The sequence below is a fragment of the Schistocerca serialis genome, chromosome 5 (genome assembly GCF_023864345.2).
Source record: "Schistocerca serialis cubense isolate TAMUIC-IGC-003099 chromosome 5, iqSchSeri2.2, whole genome shotgun sequence".
NCBI lineage: Eukaryota > Metazoa > Arthropoda > Insecta > Orthoptera > Acrididae > Schistocerca > Schistocerca serialis.
In genome coordinates, this window is record NC_064642.1 from 143,491,137 (window position 1) to 143,511,452 (window position 20,316).

General features: G+C 39.4%; 1 protein-coding gene across 1 annotated transcript in view; it reads right to left on the reverse strand.

The window, feature by feature from the left end:
- Positions 1-8,557: 8,557 nt before the first annotated feature.
- LOC126481808 (magnesium-dependent phosphatase 1-like) overlaps positions 8,558-20,316 on the reverse strand; it is a 46,640-nt gene continuing 34,881 nt past the window's right edge. Inside the window, exon 4 of the mRNA XM_050105763.1 lies at positions 8,558-8,825. Coding sequence (XP_049961720.1) covers positions 8,654-8,825 — 172 coding nt within the window. The 3' untranslated portion in view covers positions 8,558-8,653. The remainder of the gene's footprint in view (positions 8,826-20,316) is intronic.

A 20,316-nucleotide genomic window follows, 5' to 3' on the forward strand; every position in this document is an offset into this window, starting at 1 on the left:
AGAGGAGTTACAGGCCTGGACTGGAATGAATATCTTGATGGGTGTGATTGTGTTGCCAAGTGTAGTGCACTACCGGAGTTCAGAACCTGCCTTAGGTCAGCCTTACATATTGAAACCTATGACATACAAACGTTTCAAAATGATATGTGAAACTATTCACATAAATGACAACAGGCTGAATTCTCCAAGAGGGCATCCAAACCACGATAAACTTCACAAGGTCAGACCTCTTATAACCTTTCTGAACAACATAATTCATAAGCCATACTCTGCTAGTAGGGTATTGGCTGTGGATGAAAGCATGATGTCTTTCAAGGGACGGTCTTCGCTCAAGCAGTATATGCCTCTCAAGCCAGTAAAACGAGGATACAAGGTATGGTGTTTAGCAGATTCAAAGACTGGCTATGTCATAAAATTTGATATTTACACAGGAAAATCAAATGACGGATGTAGAGAAAATTCTCTGGGAGAGTGTGTAGTCATTAGCTTCACCCAAGACCTGAAATATAGTAACAGTTTAGTAGTGTTTGACAACTTCTTCACCACAGTGAATCTAATGCAAATGCTTTTGAACAATCGAATTTACTCTATAGGGACTGTCAGAGCAAACTGGAAAGGGCTTCCTTCAATGATGAAAGATACACTCCTGGAAATGGAAAAAAGAACACATTGACACCGGTGTGTCAGACCCACCATACTTGCTCCGGACACTGCGAGAGGGCTGTACAAGCAATGACCGCACGCACGGCACAGCGGACACACCAGGAACCGCGGTGTTGGCCGTCGAATGGCGCTAGCTGCGCAGCATTTGTGCACCGCCGCCGTCAGTGTCAGCCAGTTTGCCGTGGCATACGGAGCTCCATCGCAGTCTTTAACACTGGTAGCATGCCGCGACAGCGTGGACGTGAACCGTATGTGCAGTTGACGGACTTTGAGCGAGGGCGTATAGTGGGCATGCGGGAGGCCGGGTGGACGTACCGCCGAATTGCTCAACACGTGGGGCGTGAGGTCTCCACAGTACATCGATGTTGTCGCCAGTGGTCGGCGGAAGGTGCACGTGCCCGTCGACCTGGGACCGGACCGCAGCGACGCACGGATGCACGCCAAGACCGTAGGATCCTACGCAGTGCCGTAGGGGACCGCACCGCCACTTCCCAGCAAATTAGGGAAACTGTTGCTCCTGGGGTATCGGCGAGGACCATTCGCAACCGTCTCCATGAAGCTGGGCCACGGTCCCGCACACCGTTAGGCCGTCTTCCGCTCACGCCCCAACATCGTGCAGCCCGCCTCCAGTGGTGTCGCGACAGGCGTGAATGGAGGGACGAATGGAGACGTGTCGTCTTCAGCGATGAGAGTCGCTTCTGCCTTGGTGCCAATGATGGTCGTATGCGTGTTTGGCGCCGTGCAGGTGAGCGCCACAATCAGGACTGCATACGACCGAGGCACACAGGGCCAACACCCGGCATCATGGTATGGGGAGCGATCTCCTACACTGGCCGTACACCACTGGTGATCGTTGAGGGGACACTGAATAGTGCATGGTACATCCAAACCGTCATCGAACCCATCGTTCTACCATTCCTAGACCGGCAAGGGAACTTGCTGTTCCAACAGGACAATGCATGTCCGCATGTATCCCGTGCCACCCAACGTGCTCTAGAAGGTGTAAGTCAACTACCCTGGCCAGCAAGATCACCGGATCTGTCCCCCATTGAGCATGTTTGGGACTGGATGAAGCGTCGTCTCACGCGGTCTGCACGTCCAGCACGAACGCTGGTCCAACTGAGGCGCCAGGTGGAAATGGCATGGCAAGCCGTTCCACAGGACTACATTCAGCATCTCTACGATCGTCTCCATGGGAGAATAGCAGCCTGCATTGCTGCGAAAGGTGGATATACACTGTACTAGTGCCGACATTGTGCATGCTCTGTTGCCTGTGTCTATGTGCCTGTGGTTCTGTCAGTGTGATCATGTGATGTATCTGACCCCAGGAATGTGTCAATAAAGTTTCCCCTTCCTGGGACAATGAATTCACGGTGTTCTTATTTCAATTTCCAGGAGTGTATATGTATGAGGGCTTTCCACAAAGTACATTACATTTTGGTATTAAAAATAAATAAAGTATTGGAAATTTTTTTATTATATACAGATGAAAGCCACACTTCAATACTACTTTTCTACATAGTTGCCATTTAAATTAAGGCACTTATCGTAGCGATGGACGAGCTTGGAAATTCCTTCGTCGTAAAATTCGACCGCCTGTGCCTTCAACCCCGTGGTTAGTCAGTAACCCGGTAGAAATACGATTTTTGTGGATTTCCTGGATAGAGGCACTACAATAAACTCTCAAAGGAATTGCCAAAATCTGCACAACCTCAAAAGAGCAATACAAAACAAGCGCAGGGGAAAATTGAGCTCAAAGATCTTGCTGATTCACGACAACGCCCGGGCCCACACGGCAAATGCCACTCGTGAAGTTCTCGAATCTTTTAAGTGGGAGTTGTTTCCTCATCCGCCGTACAGTCCCGACCTGGCACCGAGCGACTTCCACTCATTCCCAGCAATGAAGAAGTGGTTGGCTATGCAGCGTTTTGATGACGACGCACAGCTTCAAGAAGAGGTAACCACGTGGTACAAGGCGCAGGCGGCCGAATTTTACGCCGAAGGAATTTCCAAGCTCGTCTATCGCTACGATAAGTGCCTTAATTTAAATGGCAACTATGTAGAAAAGTAGTATTGAAACATGGCTTTCATCTGTATATAATAAAAAAAATTTCCAATACTTTTTTATTTTTAATTCCAAAACGTAATGTACTTTGTGGATAGCCCTCGTACCTTGAAAAGAGGAGAATTTCAGTTTCAATGCAAACGTGGCATTGCAGCTATAAAATGCATGGACAACAAACCTGTCACTATTTTGGCAACCTCAGACAATTCTAGAGATACCACACTTGTCTCAAGAAAGAATAAGGATGGCACAACCAGCATGGTTATGTGTCTCACAGCTGTGGCAACATACAATACCATAATGGGAGGTGTAGATCACTTTGATCAACTTAGAGAATATTATGCAATAGGTCGATGTTCTCGTAAGTGGTGGCATCGGATTCTCTATTTCCTATTAGACATGGCAGTTGTAAATGACTTTATACTGGACAAAACTAATAAAGGACAAGTGGGATATGATGATCAATTCAACTTTCGATTACGACTCGCAAAACAATTGATAGGAGGCTTTACATCCCGCAAAAGGACGTCCAGTAACCATTCTAACCAAGAAGAACGTCATACCAGATCATGTTTGACTGGCAAAAGTAGGCGATAATATGCCTGTTTTAGAAACAACCTACAGACGGTGCCGAAAGTGTTCAACAAAAGCTCGTGACAAGAGAACAAAATATGTATGCTGCTCCTGCAACGTACCCCTCTGTATCGAACCATGCTTCCGTCAGTTTCATGGAAAATAAAAAGAAAATGTAACAATCATTTGAACATTTTGTTGAAAAAGAATTATTACTTGTAAATCAATCATTTGACCATTTTGTTGGAATTTGAATTATTACTTGTAAATTTGTAATGAAAATGTTTTAGAAATAAAGTAAAATAAAAAGAAATCACCATCTTCTTAAAATTTTTTTTACATGTAATGCCAACATATTACAGCTTATAAAATGGAAATGGGATATCTTCTTCCCACCAAAGTGTAAAGCTCGCAAGTGGGAAATCGGTTTACCACCAAAAATGTAAGGTTTAAAAAAGTGCTGTGGTGATATATTTACCACCATAATTTTTAGACCTAACTCGCAAAAATAAAATATATAATAAATTGATCACAATTCTAATTTGATGCAAAAAAAAATTAGCTTCGCTGAGTCACCACAAAAAATGCGCCTGTTTAAGTGTTAAGCTACATACAGATTACTTATCATTCAACCTGTGTTCGCGACTAGCTCATTGTCAGGAACCTTACATTGGCATTAATGGCAACCAAGTTGGCATCTTGTATACCGTCTAGCAACTGTTGGCATTACTTCTGTCAGGGGGGGGGAAACTTGAAAAAATACAACCACATAAATACACTGTAATGTATTAAAATCACAAGTTAGTGATTCTAACTGTTGACTCAAGTAAGTGTTTTGTGTTGGTCTTTTGTAACAAATATCACACATTATACAGTTGCATGACATACAAAGATAAAGTTTTCACACATCATGCTTCTAACATCTTTACCAATGATAATCTGTGAAACTACTGAAAGCATAAGTTCTGCAGCCAAACCAGAGGCAAAGGAAGTGGAAGACTGTCTCTTAGCCACCCAACAGATCATAGTAAGATGCTTTTGGATTGCACTACCAAGTAAACTAATGAACACGCCACAGACTGCTACTGCCACCAACTTGTCAGCAGCCAGTTTTGCTGCTCTCTAAAAAGCAGACCCAGCGACTACTGGTGTCATTGCCACCAGTCTCACCTTACACTTTGTTATCAGCATTGCCCAACTGCTTGAAGCACCTGGAATAGTTGTCTATGCTCCAAGAGAGAGTTAGCTAAAGGATTACTATTTGTTTTGTAACGTTTCCTTATTAGGCATTAACTTTTGTTACATAAATTAATTAAACTTTAGTTTGTGTTGTTTGTCTGCTGTGAGACAGCAACATTTCTCCACTGTTAACAATACCCTGCTCTGTAATTTCAGGTATGGTTTCGGAGGAAAATTATTTCTTCACATGACACTTTATTTGAAAATAACTTCATTTCAAATTTAACTCTGTATTGCTGGAATGTTACTGAAAGGCAATGCTTTTCAGAATTACCAATGTTTGAATACATGGTTAATAAATCATTAGTGGATTAAGGTCATGGTTTACAAATTTTTGTGAAGCTGATCTTCTGTATATCCATCACCATCTTTGTAGAAATACACTTAGCAAACACCTAAGGGTGCCCCGTAAAGAACACAATTTTTTAGTGTATAATACGAGGGTGGTTTGAAAAGTTCTCGGAATCACCACGAGAGGTTAGCACTAGCGCAACGGGTTGGTCACGTAATATTTATTGGACTGTTGCCTGTAAACACGTGCTACATCAGTGCTCTTGGAAGAGAACTGTGCCGTGATGTGGCTCTGTTGTTGTTCCAGCGTAGTGATTTGTGAAGATGGAAAAATCGAGATTCAAGCAGTGATTAAGTACTTTGTAAAGAAAGGTATGAAAGCAAAGGTCATTCATGCCGATTTCCAGAATATACTGAGGGACACTGCTCCTTCATATTCACTGTTGCCAAGTGGACAAATAATTATAACTTTGGTTGGGAGTGCTTACATGATGATCCACACAGTGGCCGTCTAAGATGTGTCACTACTCCAGAAATCATTGCAAAAGTGCACAAAATGGTCATAGCGGATCGCCAATTGAAGGTGTGTGAAATTGCTCACGCTTGCCAGATGTCATCTGAAAGGGCATATCACATTTTGACTAAAGAATTATAAATGAAAAAATTATCTGCAAGATGGGTGTCGTGACTCTTGACGCGTGCCTGCACACATGTGCAGTCACCATGGCAAAATTACATGAACTAACGTACGAATTGTTGCCACATGTGCCGTATAATATACAAATTTATTGACAAAATTAAGTGCTTTACATAGTAAGAGGGTGGTTTGAAAAGTTCTCGGAACAGAATAGAAAAAAAGCACTTACATCCCTGAAACATTTTTTATTTTTCAATGTAGTCTCCTTGTAGGTTAATGCACTTGGTCCAATGATGTTCCAGTGACTTGATCCCATCTTGAAAATGAGTTTCCTACAGGCCTAAAAAATAGTTGTCAAGTCCGGCTATCAATTCTTTGTTTGAAGTGAATCTTCGTCCACCAAGAAAAATTTTCAGGTTTGGGAAGAGATGGAAGTATGATGGAGCTATATCGGGTGAATAAGGCAGGTGTGGCAACAATTCATACCTTAGTTCATGTAATTTTGCCATGGGAATGGCATATGTGTGCGGGGGCGCATTGTCTTGATGGAAGATGAGTTTCTTCCTTGCTAAACCTGGTCATTTTTCATGCATCTTTTGTTGAAACTTGTTGAGGAGGTTATCATAGTATTCTCCAGCAATTGCTTGCACAGTGGAGAGATAATCTACAAACAGAATTCCCTTCACATCCCAGAACACTGAAGCCATGACCTTCCCTGCCGAAGGAATTGTCTTTGCTTTCTTTGGTGGCAGAGAATCAGCATGTTTCCACTGCTTTGACTGTTGTTTTGTCTCTGGGTTATAGTAGTGTGCCCAAGTTTCATCCGTGGTCACAAACCAGTGCAAAAAATCTTGTTCATTTCTGCTAAAATGGGTCAAACATTGTTCCGATATGTCCATTCTCATGCGTTTTTGATCCAGCGCCAAGAGTTGCGGCACCCATCTTGCAGATAATTTTTTCATTTCTAATTCTTCAGTTAAAATGTGATATACCCTTTCATAAGACATCTGACAAGCGTGGGCAATTTCACACCCTTTCAATCAGTGATCCTCCATGACCATTTTGTGCACTTTTGCAATGATTCCTGGAGTAGTGACACATCTTAGCCGACCACTGCGTGGATCATCATCTAAGCTCCTCCAACCAAATTTAAATTCATTTGTCCACTTGGCAACAGTTGAATATGAAGGAGCAGAGTCCCCCAGTGTATTCCGGAAATTGGCATGTATATACTCTGCTTTCATACCTTTTTTTACGAAGTACATAATCACTGCTTGAATCTCGATTGTTCCACCTTCGCAAATCACTACGCAGGGACAACAACAGAGTCACATCGCCGGCACAGCTCTCTTCCAAGAGCACTGATGTGGCACATGTTTACAGGCAACAGTCCAATAAATATCACGTGACCAAATCATTGCACTAGCACTGACCTCAGATGGTAATTCCAAGAACTTTCTCCCACACTCTTATTGCAAAATACACTACCTGCAATCATGTATCAAATATAATATTACTTGAATGCCTTCCACAACTCTACAGGCACACACTCATTCTTTTGGTGAAATTTTCCTCAACTTTTTGGCATGCTTGCAACTGTAATAATGAAATTACATGCTGAATCTCAACCTTGATATCTGGAAAGCATCACGGTTTGTTGAGGTAAGAACAAGATTTGAAATATCTCCACAAGAAAAAATCATGTGTTGTCAACTCACAAGATCTGGGTGGCCAATTTGCATCACCATTGCACAAAATTACCCAGCCAGGGAACCTCTCTTGTAACAAGTCCATTGCTGCAATCAATGTGCAAAAGGTTGTGCCATCTTATTGAAATCAAACCTCTAATATTCACACGATCATGATTCAACCACAAAAACACGCTTAACATATAGCAGTAGCATTCAGCATCCACTGTTAATCTGTTTTCGGCATTATCTTTGAATAAGTATGCCCAATTACGGCCTCAACCCATTTTCCACACCCTACACAGTCACTTGTGGATGTTACGGCTTTGCCAGTTACCTGAGTGTTTTCTGTGCACCAAATCCTGACATTCTGCTTGTACCCAAAACTCCTCAACAGAAAGTGTGTTTTATCAGTGCACATTATTTTCCTGATGAAACTAATTTCTGTTCTTTGTTCCGCAAGCACACAAAGGGCAACTGCTTGGTGCTTTTAGTGATTGTCTGGCTTCAGTTCTCATGCCAGCTGGATTTTATAACACCAAAGGTGACAATCTTCTTTCATAATTCATTGTGTGGTAGTTCTGGAACTGTACAATTGTTTTGAACATTTGCAAATAGATTTTACCAGAATTAAAGCAATATTATCACCCACAATCATGATTTTTTCCACTGAATGACTACAATGACGACGCCTTGAGGGTTAAATTTCTGTGCGCTACATTGACTAAACACTCCTTGGAGTATGTAAATAGTCTCTACACAATATTCACCACATGTGTAAACATTTTCAGTGTGACAACATGCTGTTTCATCATGAAGTACTCCATTACTAAACACAAAGAATACAAAGAAAAATTGTGCAATGTTCAGTGCTGACAACTTACAAGAAAAAGTAGCAGTGGACATTTCAACAGTTGCATTCTTTATGGGACACCCTGTATAGGCAATAAATTTCATCTCTGCTACAAGTTTCTAATCTCCTGTAAACAACAAATAAATGTCAATGAGATATTGGTGATAATTCGAGACTTCTGAAATTGCTGCTGTTATGTATTTTCTATAATTATTTTAAATCCTATATTTATTCACCAATTTTTGGATTCTACTAATCGACCCCCCCCCCCCTCCCCCAATCCCATTTTGCTCACTTGGGCTATACATAAAAGCAATGAGCTACAAGGAAGAGAAATTTCTACACAGATAGCTTAGTGTTACTAATTACTGTGAACTTTTGCTGAATTCCTCTACTGCTGGAAACAATTAACTGCTACTAGTATTTTAAACAGTACATTCACTTATTATTTATTCCTGGACAGCCTAAAGTATTTCAGTTTAAAGAAACTGTTTGATTTGAAACCTTGTTTTTCTTTCTCTACAGAACTAATGAAGTGACAGGATGTATTACTTTTTCATTGGAAATATTGTATAGAGCGATATAAACTTTTACAGCCACACTGACATCACCAGTGCTTACACAACAGAACAGAACAATTTATGTCAAGACGTTCGAGAACTAAAAGCTTTGAGTCCTTCTTCTACAACTGCAAAAGATATTCCATCATCAACAAGAACAGACGTCACACCCTGGGCTTCTAAATCTCTGATGTTTCTATATTCATCATCAAAGAAGAGCATGTCTTGAAACTGTATGCCAGATATCTTCCTGAACCTGTCAAAGAAAAGATAAATTTTTAGCATAATACTTTCAAGAATATTATCTCTCTGCATAATAACAAGTCTACAAAAAATGCATTGCCTTAACCAAATAATATCACTGAGTGTGTTGAAAATATAGTTGCTAAAAATTTAGTCCACTTCCTTTTAATGTTTATTTGGTATGTCTCTAGGACTGAACTGAATTAAATTGGATTTATTTGCCTGTAAACATCTTTTGTGTTGTATAAGGCATCGTCATTTGTTACATAATTGTACAATTGGTTACACAAATTATACAAAAGGTAGATACATAAATCTACAGATGGTTACATAAATGGTTATACAAAGGTTAACATATATGGATATTATTACATAAATATTGCATATTTTGTACTCGTCCATATTTAGTTTTGTTACGCCTGTTGCACAGACAAATTTTGTTGTATGTCATAAGTTACAATTTTGTTAGTTCACTATCACATTTACAATAAAAAGAGCATTGTATTTTTTCATTATGTATGAAATCACTTGCACTATAGAATGCTTTCTGTTTCTGCCATGTCTCTATCACCTTTTAAATTTATTTTCATGCAATTCCCTTGTGTCATGTGATACAGTGTTAAAAATGTTTTGCCAGTGAGTACAAAATTATTTTGGGCTTTACTCAAACGCATCCATGGAATCACTAATAAGTTCCTGTCTGGTTTCATACGAGTGCACATTTGACCTGCTTTCATACATGTGGGCATTCTGTTTTGCTTGCATTAGTGCTTTGAATATGTATAGACTGAGGACTGTAAGTATTTTGTGCTCAGTAAAGTACTGTCTGCAAGAAGTTAATTTGCTCAAACCAAAAATACGTCTACTGGCTTTCTTCTGCCAGAGGAAGACATCTTTTACCCCAACAGAGATTCCCCAAAGAAGTATTCCATACTACAAATGTGTAGTGTATGGAAAAAGGCATAGTATGCAATAAGCATGCACTCCATAGTGACACAATCCTTAAGAATACTAGGGAGATATAAAACTCTTGTCAACTTACTGCACAGCTCTTCTGTTTGGGTATTCCAGCACCATTTAGTATCTACATATATGCCAAACAATTTTACTGAATGTCTGAGTTCATTTGGTCCATTATTAATATCTCTAAGGGAAAAGAGGATGTGTTCAGTTTTGTTTTTATTTAATCACAGTCTATTTTCATGGAACCACTGACCTGTCTTTTCCATCACTGAGTTGTTCATTTATTTGACAACATTCGCATCACTATGTGACATGATAAAAGTTGTGTCGTCAGCATACATAACAAATAAGAAAGGTCCCAGTACAGATCCATGCAAGACTCCAAATTTCACCTTGAGGGGATAAGATTTGTTATTTGAATTTGAAACTACCATTTGGTTTCTGTTTGTCAAATATGTTTTTGGCAATAATAGTTCTACATTAGCTATTCCATATTTTTCAAGTTTTATATTAAAATGCTATGTGGGACAATGTCAAATGCCTTGGTTAAATCTACTTAAGTTGCACATGTGTGTTCCCTATTTTCAAAACCATGTAATATTGATAATACAACTTCCTTAACTGCCTTTATTGTTGATAGCCCACTTCAGAATCTATGTTGAGCCCTACTTAGGAGGTTATAGAAAAACATTTAATTGGTCTTTCATTAATGTTTCAATAATTTAAGATATTACAGGTACTACTGCAATGGGTCTGTAATTTTGGGGTGAATTTCTGTTTCCTTTTTTGAGTGTAGGCAAGACAAATGTCAGTTTAAGGCAGTCTGGTTCCTTCTGTAAACATCCTATTGATTAGTTAAGACAGTGGATTGCATGTAGTGTCTATTATTTTCTTTATGATAAAATTACAAAAACCATAGATGTCATCAGTTCTGGAGTTGCTCAATGTTTTGACTTAACATCATTTGGTTTTTGACCCCTACCCCCCCAAATCTTTGTAGCATACATCATTTTACTGCTAGTATTATTGTTTTTTTTTTTTTTGTTTTTTTTTGTGATTACAACAAATTTCATTAGAGAATTGATGTACTGTACCTCTAGTAGTTAAATTCATCACACTTTAAAGGTGTAGCAACAAGATGAACACAGGGGGAGCTGTTCTCACTGTGTGTATTTGTAGAAACGAATTTTTTTTTTTCTCAAAGATAATCAGATAATTAATTTATTGTTTGTTTGCAGCAACATGTCTGCAGTCCATACATGCAGGTATCCCCACACCTGCTATTGTAGCTACAATAAACTGGTGTGGCCTATTTCAACTTTATTGATGGACTGTGCCATTTTGTTTATGCTCCTTTAGCGGTGCGCTATGGTACTATGGCCCAGGGATTTCATTGCGTACAGACATATACCTGGATACAAACGATTTTTTAAAGTGAAAATTAAAACTTCGTGACTACCACTGATATAGTTGAACTTATAACCATTGCAGCACTGAGTTATTTTCAAAATTAAACATGTCATCCAGCAAATGAAACATTTGGTGCAAAATTCTTCGGGCGGGCCAGTTACTAATAAGCTATGATTAAGCCAACATACCAGTAAATTAATTAATCAAGAAGCTCAATTCCACAAGTTTTGCAATTACAATTAATTTCCAAATGGTGCCTTGAAGACCAAGATGCTGGTTTATGGGATCGTCTTCTGCACCAACGCAACCAAAGTAAAGTATTTATTTAAAGAAATAGAGCAGTAAGACACTGTGTAAAGCAGTTAACTGAACATCTTGCTGAAGACTCTTTAAATATCTTGAGTTCTTAAATTTGCTTCCCAATGCATTTACTCCTTAATGGTATTTGTTGATAATAATAAAAATCAGCTTCAGTTAAATTGGGATTCTTAAGGACACTGACTCTGTCTGTGGCTCGGAGTAGGGATCTGTTCTCTCAGGTGGAGGTTTTCAGCAGCCTTCGATGTGACATAAAGCAAAAAGTTGAAAAACCTTATATATTTTGGAGAAAAACAAAGAGTAGCCACTGTTGTTGCAAATTATCTGATAATATAGACTCAAGAGTTAAAGATTTCAATGAGCTGCATGATAAATATAAATATGCATTGAAAATAGGCCTCTGTTCCCATGGCCCAGTCTGGAAGAAATTAAACTAGCAACAGGAGATAAACAACATCCGTGCTTTTCCTTCCCCAGAGTAGTGGCAATGCTTTTAATTTTAATGTGCCTAATTTACAATGTGTAGCCAGAATAGTTTAGAGCAGTTTAACAATATTTATTTATTTATGTAATTTCTAACAAACACTTCAGTTTGTTAATGGATACTTTGAGAAGTTTCACATCCCTGAAGATTCTTCTCCAAATAGGGTCTATAGAATGAACGGAGAGTGTAACAGAAAGGGTGACATAACAGTATGGCCTAAAAAAAATTAAAGAAGTAACAGCTATGTCCTCCCCCCACGAACCATGGACCTTACTGTTGGTGGGGAGGCTTGTGTGCCTCAGTGATACAGATAGCCGTACCGTAGGTGCAACCACAATGGAAGGGTATCTGTTGAGAGGCCAGACAAACATGTGGTTCCTGAAGAGGGGCAGCAGCCTTTTCAGTAGTTGCAGAGGCAACAGTCTGGATGATTGACTGATCTGGCCTCGTAACACTAACCAAAATGGCCTTGCTGTGCTGGTACTGTGAATGGCTGAACGCAAGAGGAAACTACAGCTGTAATTCTTCCCGAGGACATGCAGCTTTACTGTATGGTTAAATAATGGTGGCGTCCTCTTGGGTAAAATATTCCGGAGGTAAAATAGTCTCCCATTCGGATCTCCAGGTGGGGACTACTCAAGAGGACGTTGTTATCAGGAGAAAGAAAATTGGTGTTCTACGGATCGGAGCGTGGAATGTCAGATCCCTTAATCGGGCAGGTAGGTTAAAAACTTTAAAAAGGGAAATGAATAGGTTAAAGTTAGATATAGTGGGAATTAGTGAAATTCGGTGGCAGGAGGAACAAGACTTCTGCTCATGTGACTACAGGGTTATAAACACAAAATCAAGTAGGGGTAATGCAGGAGTAGGTTTAATAATGAATAAAAAAAATTGGAATGTAGGTAAGCTACTACAAACAGCATAGTGAATGCATTATTGTGGCCAAGATAGATACGAATCCCACACATACCACAGTAGTACAAGTGTATATGCCAACTAGCTCCGCAGATGACGAAGAGATTGATGAAAAGTATGATCGAGATAAAAGAAATTATTCAGATAGTGAAGGGAGATGAAAATTTAATAGTCATGGGTGACTGGAATTTGATAGTAGGAATAGGGAGAGGAGGAAACGTACTAGGTGAATATGGACTGCAGTTAAGAAATGAAAGAGGAAGCCACCTGGTAGAATTTTGGACAGAGCATAACTTAATCATAGCTAACACTTGGTTCAAGTATCATGAAAGAAGGTTGTATACATGGAAGAAGCTTGGAGATACTGGAAGGTTTCAGATAGATTATATAATGGTAAGACAGAGATTTAGGAACCAGGTTTTAAATTGTAAGACATTTCCAGGGACAGATGTGGACTCTGACCACAATCTATTGGATATGAACAGTAGATTAAAGTTGAGAAAACTGCAAAAAGGTGGGAATTTAAGGAGATGGGACCTGGATAAACTGATTAAACCAGAGGTTGTACAGAGTTTCAGGGAGAGCATAAGGGAACAATTGACAGGAATGGGGGGAAGAAATACAGTAGAAATCCTTGGGTAACAGAAGAAATATTGAATTTAATTGATGAAAGGAGAAAATACAAAAATGCAGTAAGTGAAGCAGGCAAAAAGGAATACAAATGTCTCAAAAATGAGATCGACAGGAAGTGCAAAATGGCTAAGCAGGGATGGCTAGAGGACAAATGTAAGGATGTAGAGGCTTATCTCACGAGGGGTAAGATAGATACTACCTACAGGAAAATTAAAGAGACCCTAGGAGAAAAGAGAACCTCTTGCATGAATATCAAGAGCTCAGATGGAAACCCAGTTCTAAGCAAAGAAGGGAAAGCAGAAAGGTAGAAGGAGTATATAGAGGGTCTATACAAGGGCAATGTTCTTGAGGACAATATTATGGAAATGGAAGAGTATGTAGATGAAGATAAAATGGGAGATATGATACTGTGCGAAGAGTCTGACAAAGCACTGAAAGACCTATTTCATAACAAGGCCCCGGGAGTAGACAACATTCCATTAGAACCAGTCCTGACAAAGCTCCACCATCTGATGAGCAAGATGTATGAGACGGGCGAAATACCCTCAAACTTCAAGAAGAATATAATTCCAATCCCAAAGAAAGCAGGGGTTGACAGATCTGAAAATTACTGAACTATCAGTTCAATAAGCCACGGCTGCAAAATACTAACACGAATTCTTTACAGAAGAATGGAAAAATTGGTATAAACCGACCTCAAGGAAGATCAGTTTGGATTCCGTAGAAATGTCGGAACACATGAGACAATACTGACTCTACGACTTATCTTAGAAAATAAATTAAGGAAAGGTAAACCTACGTTTCCAGCATTTGTAGACTTCGAGAAAGCTTTTGACAATGTTGACTGGAATACTCTCTTTCAAATTATAAAGGTGGCAGGGGTAAAATACAGGGAGCAAAAGGCTATTTACAATTTGTACAGAAACCAGATTGCAGCTATAAGAGTAGGGGGGCCATGTAAGGGAAGCATTGGTTGGGAAGGGAGTGAGACAGGGCTGTAGCCTCTCCCTGATGTTATTCAATCTGTATATTGAGCAAGCAGCAATGGAAACAAAAGAAAAATTTGGAGTAGGAATTAAAATCCATGGAGAAGAAATAAAAACTTTGAGGTTCGCCGATGACATTGTAATTCTGTTAGAGACAGCAAAGGACCTGGAAGAGCAGCTGAACAGTATGGATAGTGTGTTAAAAGAATTGAATTGGATTGAAGTGAATTGAATTTTATTTGATCCTGTAAGATTACATTGTGTACAGTAAGTGTACGTGTAATATAGGACATGTCAAAGTATTATCATTCATTATCACTTATTTTTCTACACCTTTAGCTTACATTTTTACACCATTGATAATGAATAACAATATATACAAATTTAATGGCATAAGTATTCTGCAACACTGTAGGAGGATATAAGATGAACATCAACAAAAGTAAAATGGGGAAATGGAATGTAGTTGAATTAAATAGGGTGATGCTGAGGGAATTAGGTTAGGAAATGAGTCACTTAAAGCAGTAAAGGAGTTTTGCTATATGGGGAGCAAAATAACTGATGATGGTCGAAGTAGAGAGGATATAAAATGTAGACTGGCAATGGCAAGGAAAGTGTTTCTGAAGAAGAGAAATTTGTTAACATCGAGTATTGATTTAAGTGTCAGGAAGTCGTTTTTGAAAGTATTTGTATGGAGTGTAGCCATGTATGGAAGTGAAACATGGATGATAAATAGTTTGGACAAGAAAAGAATAGAAGCTTTCAAAATGTGGTGCTACAGAAGAATTCTGAAGATTAGATGGGTAGATCACATAACTAATGAGGAGGTATTGAATAGAATTGGGGAGAAGAGGAGTTTATGGCAGAACTTGACTAGAAGAAGGGATCGGTTGGTAGGACATATTATGAGGCATCAAGGGATCACCAATTTAGTATTGGAGGGCATCGTGGAGGGTAATAACTGTAGAGGGAGACCAAGAGATGAATACACTAAGCAGATTCAGAAGGATGTAGGTTGCAGTAGGTACTGGGAGATGAAGAAGCTTGCACAGGATAGGGTAGCATGGACAGCTGCATCAAACCAGTCACAGGACTGAAGACCACTACAACAACAGCTATGTTGCTGTGCTATGATTCTATTTCAATGAGATTGTTATTGATGTACCACCCAATGGAGGGGGTGCATCAACAAACTAGCAGTCAGCTCAGGGTTTGCTACTGAGCAATATAAAAACAAGACTTATTTTTTCACATGAATCAATATAATTCTTATCGGAAAAGAAGGGCAATGTCGTAAATAGGAGGAAACAAATATGACTATGAATCCAGTTGAATACAATAGGAGATTATTATAATATTATAAGCTGGAAACAGCACGTGCAAGTTGTGATAGAATTTTGGAAAAAAGCTGTTCACAACACATATGCAAAATGTTTTGTAACACCAATCATACATGACAACCGTTTAACAGGCCTGACAGAGAACACTATTAATCTGATAGACTCACCTCTAAATTATTTTGATGAAGTTAAATAAATACACTTTTTTATATCACTTTTTTCTTATTAATGCTCACAGTTATCAATTGCATCTTAATGGTGCTTTTTCCAACTGGAAAGTTAGAAAATGTCAGTAAATAGAACTTGGTGTTTTCATATTCTGCTCCTCTTTATTATTCACCAAGCACATGCTACAGGAACAGACCACAGTGGCACAGCCATAACAACTCCTTGTGTAAGGTACTTCTAATTATGTGATTCCATTCCATTTAAATACCTAGGCTCTTACATGCAAAGTGATGGAGGATTGGAGGCCGAAATACAACACAGGATAAATAGTGGATGGGTGAACTGGAGGAAACTGAGCAGAGAACTCTGTGATAAGAAGGTTAGCTGCAGAATGAACGGAAACTTTTCAAGTTTGTGGTGAGGCCTGTGATGCTGTGTAGCGCAGAAATTTGGCCAATTACAAAAGTTCAAGAGAAAAAGATGAAAGTGGCAGAAATGAGAATGTTAAGGTGGATGAGTGGGGTGACACGAAAGAATAGACTAAGGAATGAGTACATCAGGGGAACAGTGAAAGTTGGCCCAGAGGGAAGAAGATCCAAGAAAGTAGGCTAAGATGGTATGGACATGTGCAGAGAAGAGGGGAGTACTACGTGGGGAGAAGAGTTGAAGACCTAGAAATCGAAGGATCAAGGAGAAGAGGAAGACAAACTGAGATGGAAAGACGAGGAAGCAGGAGCTACGAGAGAAAGGATGCCTCAGAGAAAAAGCACTGGATAGGCATTTATGGAAGAGAATGATCCAGCAAAGCAATGCTGACCCCACATGATGTGGGAAAGGGCTGAGATGATGATGATGATGACGGCCATTATGCGATTCCATTCTCATCTCGCACTAAAACCCTTGTCCTCTATCAACTAGAACAGCATACCAAACATTTAGAAGTTAGCCAACTTAGTGTCCAGGTTACTACGCTATTAAAATTCCTATTTACGTAACTTTCCTCCATTTTATGTCTCCATTACATACTGAATGCTTGTCTTTACTCATTTTGTTATTGACGTTCACCAGGGATTCTGAGTAGGACATCAATTTCTTCGAAGTGCAGTATGAAACATAGTTCAAATGTTGATTGATTTCAGTAACAGACTATCATGCTGAAATGCAACCCCAAGATCTTGTATTGTGCAAGTTATTTCCCATGCTGCATTGCAATTAAAATGTACAATTAAAATTACACCAAATGTTCTAGTGTGAGTACAGAAATTACTGCTACATTCAATACTTACATTCATGTTTTTTATTCTCTGACAATCTTGCGCTACTGATTGTGAAAATTGCAGTACGCAAAAAAGTGGCTTGAATGATTTCTACACTCAGAAAATGTATAGATAAGTTTACCAACAATAAGTGAATAAGGCTAAATAGAGTATACACGCAGGCTTAAAAGTGCTTTTTATGTAGATTTGGTAAGAACTGCTTTTCCAAACTCCATGAAAGTCTGTAAAATAAAATGGAAAAATGGTACCGAGTGCCAGTATGCTTCATTGAAATTAAAACACACATTATCAGCATATGAGTGAGTTAAAATGGCACCAAATAATTGGCCTCAAGGAAATGGGTTTGTCATGCTGTAATGTTTCAGCTCATTTAGAGCACACTACGACTGTGATGCATTTTTATAGCAGTGAGTTGTATATAGGAACAAGTGAGTGTGTATCATAACTTTGCCAATGGTGTTGGCTCTGCACTGAGCACTGTAACTCGTGTGAATGCCTGTGTCAATGCTTCAGTGGCATCTGTTGGACTGTTGGCATGTGTGCCTTTGAATCAGCTTCTAAAACTACAAACACAATGGATTGCAATGGGCACATGAAAGCCCTCACTGACATGCTGAGTGGCAAAAGTAGTATTTACTGACAAATCCCACTTCAACCTGTCCTATACTGACAGCCACATGATACTGTGGTGGTGACGTTCTGACAGTCAGCATTGTTGAGCAGCATAGCAGACAACAGTGCATGTGCTATCAGAAACAACATGTAAGTTCTAATCCTGGATACCGAGGACAATACAAATATCAACTACTACCCCAGGAATGAAGAGTTTAAGGTACTATACCTTCCTCCCCCCCCCCCCCCCCCAAAAAAAAAAAAAAAAAAATAAAAAAAATAAAAAAAAAAATCTGTGTTTCAGCATACAGTGAGGATTGTGGAAGGCTTTTTTGAAGGACTGCTACCAATTTTTCACTTAGATTGCACTTCAGCTGACATGTTGCTAATTGAAAATGTCTGGGGTACAGTTGGTTGTCAATTTGTTCATGATGATTGGTGCCATGCTGCTGTGTTTAAGACTCTGGTTACAGCATGTGGAAATTTCACATCATAATTAATTCTCAAAATCAGAAACCACATAGAGTTCTCTAATAACAATAATTTCCACATTATCAAGTACACCTGGGGACTTAAAATCATGGCCAGAGTTGAAGCCCCTTACAGCACTGACATGAATGAAATGCAATTTGCCATTTTTTCTGGATGATGGTGAGAACATGTGGAAGAGGAATTCAGTCGAATATTACACAAAAACAATAATATATTTATTCTACACTTATTCCAAGAAGACACAAAAGCTTTCCTGCAAATGAAATGTTTTGTTATTACCTATACTTACACTACACAGGCTTCTAACAGGGAAATTTTCGTTGGTTTTCACTGTAGCTGAATCCTCAACCTGCAGGTTTTCTGTATAAAGGGGCAGAAGTTCAACTCCACGTTAAATTACAACATGCATTTTTTCTTCCCTGCCATAAGAGACACATACTATAGAGGGAAAAAATCCTTCTATTCCAAAGAGATGCAGCTATTTTCCCATGATAGATGTTTTTATGCTATAAATCAAGAAGGATTACTCATGGTGGTAAGTATGATGAAATTGGCAGTAACATTTGTTGTTAGCCTGACTCTGACATCTGCAAATATGATCAAAATCCAATTATTCACTCTACGCAACAGCAGCAGCATTAACACTTAGAGCCTCTTACGATTATATTATTGCATTCTGACAAGAGTAAGCGACACCCGAAAACCTACTGATATCGCCGTGGTTTAACACACTGTAGCAGTCATTTCTCGGGTCAGGATTTTTAGTGGGCATGGAGGCTGAGCAGGTGAGGTAGTGACACTACGCGTTCACAGGAGCCCGAGCTTGGGAGTTGGTGCGGGTGGCTGTCATACACCCTAAGCCACTAGTGAAACAGTGTTGACTTGAAACATATTTATTGTTTGTGTTTTTACAGTAGAGGTTGTCTTCTCTAGCAAGCCAGAAGGTGTGCTGAATTACACACTCGAGTGCAACAAGAAATGTGCACATGGCACTTTGTTGGGTGTGGCTGTGGCGTACGTCGGGACCCATAGTGATGTCGTGCAGGTAGCTGGATTAAGAGTCTGTAGGTGCAAGCCTACCGTGCCTCACCAACAGCTTGTGTAGCCAATGCTCCTGAAGAGACAATTGTGCTTAAGAGCATATCACAGACAGCAGGTGCCACGAAGGCAGAAGCCCAGGATCCTAACTTAGGTTGTAACACACTGGAGAGACATGCCATTTTCCTTCTGTAGATAACTGTGTATAGTGAGAGACTAGTATGAACACACTGACTACAAATTGGAGATGTGTGTCCCAATCTGTATGTTGGCTGTTAACATAATGACTTGTCATCTTCCAGATTGTTCAATGAACACCTTCTGTTCACCAATTTACTTGTGGATTGAAGGGACTTGTCCTTATCTTGTAAACACAAAGTGCACAGCACAGGTGTTTCATCCAAATGGATAAGAAGTTTGTACCTTGATTAGGCAGTAAACTTTCTGGTATACCAAACTTAAGAATCCAATTATTCACTAATGCAGAAGCAACCACAGGAGCCTGCCAGTCAGGAACTGCTGTCAGATATAAAACCCTGAAAAATGATCAATAATTGTTAATATATACTTGTAACCAGCTGAGGTTGTGTGAAACGGACAATGGCACCCACCAACAGTCCATATTTTGTTGACTTCCATAGTAAGTCTTTGTGTGTTAAATTCCTGAGAGTCAGGCCTGCATCATCTGCCTGTGCTCTCTGTCAGTCATAGGCACTTTTCTCAAGTGCTTGTAGCACTGCAACTTTGCAGCTCAATGTATTCAAGTTTTTGTTTTTCTTCCCAGGTTTATGAATCACTTCGTAACTGAACTAACTCAACTTAAGTGCTCACATTGTTAACCTGTTAAAGCAATCCATTTCATTTCAAT